The following is a 9,456-nucleotide window of genomic DNA, read 5'->3' as shown; positions in this document are numbered from 1 at the left end:
TGCACCGATTAATCATATCAAAACCATCCGTTTTTAAACGTCTCAAACAAATAAACTTTATTTCCATAATGGCAGCAAAAAAGTGAAGACAAGCAAGCATTATTTTAAATGTTCATAAGCTTTAATAATAAGTTGAATTTTCAATTTGATTGATTCGAGAACGGGAGGAAACATCAAAGGGCATGTACCAACCTGTTGGCGCGTTTGCTGCTAGTCTTGAGCTTGGTGCTGCCGAACTTGGTCTGGGCGAAGGTAGCGGTGGTGAAGGTGAGCGGGGCGGTGGTACGCGGGATGAAGGCCGGTACGGGGCTGGGCGAGCCCTTGAAGGAGCTGGTGATGGGCGTGGGTGAGGGCGCAGACGAGGAACCGGATCCGTGGCCGTTCTGCTGGTTGTTGGACGAGCCGTTGCTGGCGTTGCTGCCGAGGGAGCTCGAGAACGGCGAAGTTGACTTCGGGCTGAGGCTGAGACCGCTCAAGGACGTGCTCACGGCCTCGATCGGCCTGAAGCACTGCGCCTCCGGATTGAAGGTCTTGGTGACCTCGCGATCGGCCGAGGTCTCGTCGTGCGGGTCACCGGTCTCCGAATAGAGAATCTTCACGGCGTTCAGCTCACCGATACGGTAGCTCACCTCGCCGGGATCGACCCAGACGGCGAGCTCGGCCGGCAGATTCTCCAGGATGTCTTGGATCGGCACGCCGCTCTCTTTCGCGGCGCGCTCCAGCACCGGATCGACCGGGTCGCCGGTCTTGAGGCACCTGAACGCCGAGCCTTTGAACGGCTTCTCTGGGTACCAGTGGCCCTTGAACTTGTCCTTGAGCGCCTTCTCGAGCTCCTCGCCGAAGATGTTGACCCGTCTGCGCGGCAGTTTATTGTAGAGGTAAGATATCACGAAGTTAAGCGCCACCTGCACCTCGATATGCATCTTGGCCTTCGGTGGGAGAATCTTTGGGCTGTTGTCGTCGCACGTAGCGGCCGCGCGGGGATAGCACCGAGGACGTCCGCACGATCGGCCGTCTTGCCACGGGCGGGGGATTGTTCCGGGTGGTGGTATATGTCTGGCTGACGGAGCTGCCGGATGCTGCCGACGCTCCGTGATCCGACAGCCGATTTTTCAACGCGCGCAGACTACCGTCTTGCCAGTTGCTACAAGTAGCGAATATCCGGGGATCTGCAACATCCACAAACGGAGAAATTATGTTAAAAGTGTACCGAATATTGATCACATCTTGAGTATTCTTCGAGAGGACTAATTTTCAATTTCTCTTTGATAAAAATTAACTTAAGATGTATATCTACACTCTCGTAAAGAATCCTATCGTATCGACGCGATAGTTGACAAATTCCATGCAATTTCAATTCAATCGCAAACGCACTACGACGATCTATTCTACTCCTCGGCTGCGAATCTTAATTACCCGCATTCGTCTCCCCTCGATTCACAAATGAATGGCGAAGTTTGTTGACTGCCGAATAGGAATATCGCGTGGAGCGTCTGCTCGCACGCATTATCAGAGACCGACAATAGGTCGTGCGCCCGCACCCTGCCCTTCTCTCTTCCCGAGTTGCACACAGAAGAACGGGGTGTTCATCGTTCGCGGAGAGGATTCCGTGCGGGGAAATCCGAAATCGCGTCGAAGGAACGCGCTCGACTATCTCGCCTATAAGGAAAGGGCTCGCCTCGGCCGGCTCTCGGCCGACAAGCGTTATCGGTTCCTTTCACGAGCGAGGCTCGCGCATTGAAATGGAACACGGCTTCCGGTTACTCGCTCCCGCCGTTTCTCGACCTCGCACGCTCAGGGAACCGAGACAGAGCCGGCCCCGGATCGTTTCCCCCGCCGTTTTCCTCGCAAAGAGAACGGTCCGCGGGAGATAATGCCTCCGAAAACTCTGCGATTATCAACAAAAGGCGGATCTTCCGAGGATCTCTCGAGAATTATTCTCATTCATAATTTAACGAGGAACCAGTTTGCCCCTTCATTATCGCAAGTAACTCAATCCATCTCACGTGTATGAGTTTAATCATGAGTTATTCTCGGTGAGGATATTATAGATCCATATCGTTTATGAGAAATGAAATAATAATGTGAAATGTTTATTTTGCGAAGCAATATAATACGTTACGCTAAGTGAAATGAATGTTAGGCGATCCAGTCAAAGAACGATCGAAGATCGCTTTGTTGGCATTTATTATTTTCTTACGACCCAACTTACCGGGACTTATACGCGGTATTATTTATAGAATAGACCAATTGAGTTTTATACGTGTCTACTTTATCTTCATTTTCGCTACCGTTCACGAGCCTGAATCAAGCTCTCGCAATTCTGTCATTCTTTTACGTTCCGTCGCGTTCTCTTACGTTCGAGGCTGTTTACGCGCGTCGCCGAGCGCACGACGCGTAAATTATGCACGCCGCGAAAGCGACGCGCGCGTCATACGGCGTTGGCCGTATAAAAATGTCCACGTCCGCAAACAGTCCTGTGTGACGCAAACGAGGGAGAAGAAACAAGGGGGTGAGAGGTGATAAAAGAGATTGCTCTTAGAAGCGACGAGATTGCGCAGGCGACTATCCGCCATTCGCGAGCGCAGGCCGCCGCAATTGCGGAAGTCGTTCTTTCTCTGAATGGCACCGAGAGCAAAAGGTGGTTCCTCTTTCCTCGATATTCTCTCATTCTCTTACTCTTCTCTTTCTCTCTTTTCACTCTTCTCGCAGAGATTCTTAGGCGTCTATCAAGGACTCCTCTACGAGTACCGGGTATATCCGGCGACCTCGAGCTGAGAATCTCGGAACTCGATTGCCCGTTTTCTCTTGGCTTCTCTCCTCCAACCCGCCCGCGACGTCGCGGGGGAAAATGGAGCTTCATCCGAAATGGAGAGGAAGAGAGAGAAAGGGAAAAAGAAAGGCGAAAACCGCAAAAAAGTTTTTCACGTCTTTCAGGCCGGTGACCCTCCAAAGAAGCGAGACTTGTGTCGCGATATTCACTTCTACCAAGTTCTTCCACCTTTTCCTTTTACACGGATTTTATTTCTCAAAGTATTGTGTGTAATATAATTTCGTAATTATCATTTTTAGAGGAATTTAATGATTCAGAATTTAAAAAACATTGGAAATTTTTCCTGGAGATAAGATACGGTGAGTTATTCCAATTCCAATGTGTATCTGTTCCACATAAGATATACTGAAAGATACTTTCGATATTCCACCAGCTTGAAATAGTCAAATATAATTATTTAATGAAAAATGTGGATTATACATTTACTATAAACGTTACAGGGATGGAAGCAATTTGCATTTCACGCGCAACGGCGCGTGAATCGCGATGAAATATTTCGACGGGGCAAGATAGCGGAAATGGGTTTTCCAACTTTCTTATCGAGAAACATTTCGTTGCACTCGGCGGCCCCGCGGCTCGTTTCTCGCGGGCGGCTTTACCCGGCGCGCATCTGCATCGCGTACCCGCATTTTTTTCCCCCCGGCCTCTTCCCTGCACTTGACTCGGTGGCAAGTTTCCACCGGTGGCGGTGGGCTGCCGGCCAGAGGCGGTGGGTATGTAGGTTAAAGTTAGCGGCGGTCTTCCACTTCTCTAGCAGTAGTACACGACGGCGAGACGGGGGTGGTTGTAGGTATTGATCCCGCGGCAGGGTTGCCGGAAGGTTCTCAGGTTAAAAATATACGGCCTTGCGGCTCCCGTGCCTGACCAAGTGCCTCGCGAAGTGCCCGTAATTTCCGCCACCTTGATTTTCCCGCGATATTTCTCGACCGCGATGTTTATCCGGAGTTCGTCGAGTTTGACATTTGAAAAAACAATCGCGTTACATTAATCTTCCTATTCTTTCCCGTCTTTCTCTCCTTCCGTCAGCTATCTGATAAGAGTTTTACCTCATCTCGTGGTAACTAAGTTATATTTTCAACGAAGTAAAAATGGGACGAATTCAATTTTACGAAATTCTCATCGCTGCAGTTACGCTAATTTTATCATCGTCCGTGGAATTATCCACGAGTCGGCGAGATCGATTCGCGGCAGGTGTCAAAGTGTCAAAGGGGTTTTTCTCAGCCAGTTTTCTCTCTCTCTCCCTCTCACGGGAGTGCAATCGAGTGCTCGGGGGTGCCGGCGCCCTTTGTATTTACGCCGGACTGAATGGAGGTCGCGTGGTAGAAGAGGTGCCGATATGTGGGCCGGAGATAAAACGTCCTTCGGCGAACGAAGTCAATGGAGCGCGGGGGAGTTCCCCGGTACAGTCGACGAGTGATCCTCGATATTCTCGACGTGTGCGCGAAGCGGCGGGGCAACGCGTCGACACGCGATCACGCCGAGACAAAGAAGCGGCGTACCCCCGGCTAATTATCCCGCTACTCGCTCGCAATGCGAGCGGCCGTTTGATCGCGTCGGACGTCGATCGATGCACTCGAGCGAGATACCCACGCTCGACACGTGAAATGTGACGTATCGCGGCGCGACAAAGACGACGCGAACGAGGTGATTCCACTGATTCCCGACGTCATCTCTACTCGACGTTAAGATGCTGATAAAAGAATAGTAATTGCTTGGTTATCTATTAAACGTAGATTGCAATCGAACGAAGGGATATTGCGGCTTGAAGGAAAAAAAAACAATTTTTAGTAAAGAAGGAAAATATATCTTCAGAAATATTTTCTTAAGACAATAACGCTAGATGATTTTATCGGGTATTTTTATATATAGATTATATATCTGTCATTAGGTTGAAAAATATGTAGATCGGAATTATTACTTATTAGTTGGACTTATCTAGGAGATAACAGATTCGATCACGAGAAATAACAATTCCAGAAGTATAACATGCGAAGCTTTTTAGTTTTATAGATCTTTATAAAGAGAAGAGTATATTTACTGAAATTTTTTTATTAATATATCTTTTCAAATCATATCTCCTTTCATTCGGGTGAATAATGTAGGCTAGCAATTGTATATTATTTAAATAATTATTATTGACAATAAAGGAAATAAATATGCGATAGTTAAACAGTATATTCCGTTATTTAAACATCCTTCAACACTTACGTCTTATATACGAATTGTTCTAAAAGCAGAAACGAATTAACCGTGACAATAATTTTCCAAACTACGCACCTGACTTGCAAGCGCGCACCTGATTCCAAATGCCTGAGTCAATTATAGTAACACGAAGCGGCCTCCGAATTCAGAATTCAGCGGAATGGATTAAATCCGTCAGTGCGCGCGCTCAGCTCGCGTATATATACATATATATATATATATATATATATATATATATATATATATATATTCGCTTAATCGATCCCCGAAGAAACAGCGGCGAGAGAGAGAGAGACAGAGTGCGCACGAGGGAGAGCTGATTTAATTACACCAGCCTCTGCAAATTGGGTCAAGACGACGCCCCGCCGCCCAACGACGTCCCGGGGCGTCGCCGCCCGTCCCGGGGGCGACGCCTGTATCCTTCAGATCGGATAAGAAGCGTCGTCGTCGATGAGGCTTTAAGCGAACACGCACGAGAACGAGAAAGGTCTGAGGTCGAGCTAGGAGACCCTATGGAGAGGGTGCGCGGCGTCGCGATCAATTCGTCGTTTACCTGTTTGAGGATTATTCCGGCCTACAAGTCAGAAAAGGTGGGATAGGCACGCGTACTTGCCGAGAGCGGCGATTACTCCACTCCGACGATGAATACGACGGGAGGAAACCGTGTGGAATCACGTTGCGTAACCCGTCCGCCCGGGTTATACAACGAATCGACCGTCGAGTCACGTGCGCGCATCGTAACACTTATCGTTGCAGTCGAGATGGTTAAAAAGCTCGCCCGATGAAGAAACGCATTCGTTCCGTAGATTTCTGACGACGGAATTTTCGTGAGTAGACAGGTCTCGTCGATCAAGTGTCAGGCTGGCTCTATTTTTAATCGAAAGTGCTATTTCGACCGAATAGATTCAGAAAGAAATCGAACAGACTGCAGACGAGTGAATAATTTTTGCATTTATTCGCGGTTTAGGAATTATCTGCTTGGAGATATCAAGCGCTTTTTTGAAGAAAAACAAAATGCACACTCGGCCGTGTCTCTTGGAAAAGCTTCGCATTTTCCTGCGACCGTAATTACGAAGCTATATTTATTTATGTAGTTTTATTTTTGTCGAAACAGTTTTATCCGCAAACAATGGAGGAATCCCTTGCCGCTATCGAGAAACCCTTGGACCCGCGAACGGACACGAATCCTCACTTTGCGCGTGCAATCTCTGACATTCCTCTCGGGCACGTGTCCGGCCCGGCTCGCGTGACGTTCGCCCGATCTCGTTTTCCATGCTCGACGCAGGCGAGTCGCTCGGATTGCGACAGATTTCGCGCATAATCTACGTCGCGGTGTCGGCGTTCGCGACAGCGAACGTGTAATTCTTTTCCCCGCCGCATTCGTAATGAGTCGAACGCAATCTCTCGCGGTTTGTACGTAATGTGTAAATAAATCGGGAATTCTCGACGAGTTTTCCCAAGGAAAAACTCGGTCATCGGCGCGAGCTATCCCGCAAATTATACGCGGGATAATAAAACACTCAGCGGAATCTTCGGAAGCGTTTTTCCTCATAACGCTTATTGGACGACTTATTTATCGAGAATGCCGGACCTCCATCCAACCCAGGCATTATATGAATCGTCCTACCCCACTCTGGAGAAGATTCTTATTGAACTTTATTGTGCGGGTTATAATAAGCTGCGCCTCGCCCCCGCTCGGACGCTACCCCTCGTCCTCCTTCCATCTCCCTCCCCCTCTTCCTGCCCCTATCTTCCTGCCGCTCGTCGCTCTTTCTCGAGCGCGGTGCCAGGCGGACCGACAGATCAATACGACACAGTCTCTGCAGACACAGGCGCTGCTGCTCCAGATAGCAAGGCGAGAACGCGGACCTGCCCTATAAGCCTCCATTTAAATAGCGCCCCAAATACGTGTAGGTAGGTCTGCCCCTCCCAAGCAGCCGGAGATGCCGAGTCCCCCCTCTGAAGGGCCCCCATTGAATACCCGGACCTGGGCTAAACCGGCATTATGTTGTTCCTTTTATCCTATCGCCATTGTAAGCCCTTCTGGAGCTAATCTTTTTGGAAACATCTTAACCATTATTTGTATATTAAATTTATAATTGCAGCTTTCAATTTTAAAAAAATTGAAAGTAAAAAATTGGAGAAATATTTATATATTTAAAAACATTTCACGAACAATGGAACTATACATTTTTAACATAAAATATATGTCGTTGTATTTCTATATAGAAGTGAAGTTATTTATATTCTAGCCGCTTGTGACGAAAGTGCGAAATAAAATTTACTTCCGAAAGATTTCAGGCAAAACCTTTAAAAGTCTGTCGCTTCCAGAACGAACGATTCGTTCGCAATCATTCGTTTCTACAAGGCACACGATTCAATTAAACGCCGCGCCGTTGTCGCACGACAATTGAAAAAAATAAAATGCATTTCGATTGCGTGCGTGGGCGCGCGAGCTTTATGAATCGTTCGAGTGCAGGAGAGCAGATTTTATAGCTTGCGCTATCAAATCGAATGGCATGCGCAAATTGCATGCGCAAAACGACACTTGTGTAACGCAACGATGTAAACGACTTATCGTTTATTTTGCGCGACTCGCACAAGCGGGATTAAAATTAAAAGTTCCGACACTGAGCCATGAATGAAGGTGTTTCGCAAAGCCTCGCCAAACACTTGTCCGACGAAGATAATTTACCATAAGCGTCGAAACGACGACCCCAGCAGCGTACGAAACTTCCGTCCGCGTTCATCGTCAATATTTGCTTTACTATTCCGATCGATCGATAAGAACAATCGTAATACGCAATAACGTCGAGAGACAAGCGCTTGATCAAATAGTTGGATATGCCTCGCGAAGAACAGTGCCATGAAGAACGCGCTAATATTGACGCAAGTTTTTCGAAGTCAGTTTGCAGGATTATGACCAGTCGACATTTCGAACTTCGAAAACTATACATACGTCTAAAATAGCTCTCTGGAAAGTTCGACGTAAGCGGGCAAAATAGTCACGTAATCGTTCCAGAATTGATACTTTCGATATTTGTGGCGTAATGAAACGAATAAGAAATTGGTAAGTTATCAATTGAATGGAAATTGATAGCTGGATTGATAGATGAAGATATCGGCGACAACGGAATCGCGAGAGGAGCGCGATGGGACATTTTTTTTCATTTCCGGGAATGAAATGGCGATTTCTACGCCCGGGTTTTTCATCGGCCGGATTGTGACACTCGTGCGGAATTAATTTCGGCGGGCGAGTGCGTTCGAGTGCGGCGCTTGTACGACGAAAATTTACGGCCGACGCCGACGCATGCGGAAGTAAACCGAGCGCGCCGCGTCTCACTCTGCTCGCCGATAATTTCGTCGTCTGCGGAGAACGTCTGAATCGAGCAAGGGAACTTAATGGCGAAGAAGCAGCTGAGGTCGAGAGGAGAGAAGAGAAGAGGGGGCAGGGGGAGAGAAGAAAAAGCCAAGAAACCCATTATCCGGCGAAAATACGGCCGGTTGTCATCCTCAGAACTCGCCCGAGAGAGAGAAAGAGAGAGAGAGACGATCGGACGGCGTGATTCGCGGGTTATATCATTCTCTTTCGTCGTGGCGCCTTTTAAGAGGAGAAACTGCATCGCCGTTTAGGGATTTTATGACCAATTTGTTTCGACTACTGCACGCGGGACGATCTACGGCCCTCCGCTAAAACTCCTCGCTAAAATTCACGTATTTGTTATCTCGACGTCATTACGGCGCGGCTCCAAGTATCTTCCTACGTTCCAGATAATCCACGTAGGCAGTCTGTTGATTTTGCGATAAAACGAATCTCGGAACGAAATATCACGCAACTGTCAGCCTGGCGTCAGTCTTCGAGCTTCCAACTCGCAACATGTTTCCTGCTTTTTTTGCTTCTTTCTTCTTTTTTTTTCTTTATAAAACCTGCTGCGCAAGATTACGACGTATCGTTGATTGTATCGTCGTTTTTTGCTGTTGTTATTAGATACACGTGTGGAGGAAAGTGCGGGCTTATCGTACGTGCCTGGAGAATGAAACCTGGGAAATACCGAGCGAGATACTTTTCATCGCGGTTGACGCAAAAACCGTCGGAAAACCTTAATAATGATAAATGTGCGATCAATCGTGTTTAATGTGAGAAAAAACGCTACGCATTGAACGCTATATAAAAAAGTACGAAGTTGTAATAAACGTGAGTCACGATCAAGAAAATCCTACGTACATCAATTATACACATTATTAATAATTAACGCTAGTGAGCGTTTATTATGTTTTGGTTACGTCGCAAAAAAATGCGCGTCGTTGTTACGTAAAATACGAGTTTAAAGTATTAGAAGATTCGATAAGAATTGCGCTGACCAATTATATCCTTCCCTTCTTTTCGTATCGGCTTATCTCGGAATTTCCGTTTCGCTCGA

The 9,456-nt window shown here is 47.3% G+C and overlaps 1 protein-coding gene across 2 annotated transcripts in view; it reads right to left on the bottom strand.

Moving 5' to 3' along the window:
* The window catches only part of LOC139820070 (uncharacterized), an 80,687-nt gene that overhangs the window by 21,979 nt on the left and 49,252 nt on the right, over positions 1 to 9,456 (bottom strand). For both annotated transcript variants that reach the window (XM_071790019.1, XM_071790010.1), the window contains one exon: positions 193 to 1,169. In XM_071790019.1, coding sequence (XP_071646120.1) covers positions 193 to 923 — 731 coding nt within the window. In that variant the 5' untranslated portion in view covers positions 924 to 1,169. The remainder of the gene's footprint in view (positions 1 to 192; positions 1,170 to 9,456) is intronic.

The sequence above is a fragment of the Temnothorax longispinosus genome, chromosome 1, assembly GCF_030848805.1.
Source record: "Temnothorax longispinosus isolate EJ_2023e chromosome 1, Tlon_JGU_v1, whole genome shotgun sequence".
NCBI lineage: Eukaryota > Metazoa > Arthropoda > Insecta > Hymenoptera > Formicidae > Temnothorax > Temnothorax longispinosus.
Note: the sequence above shows the minus strand (reverse complement) of the source record. Positions and strands in the feature narration are given on the sequence as shown.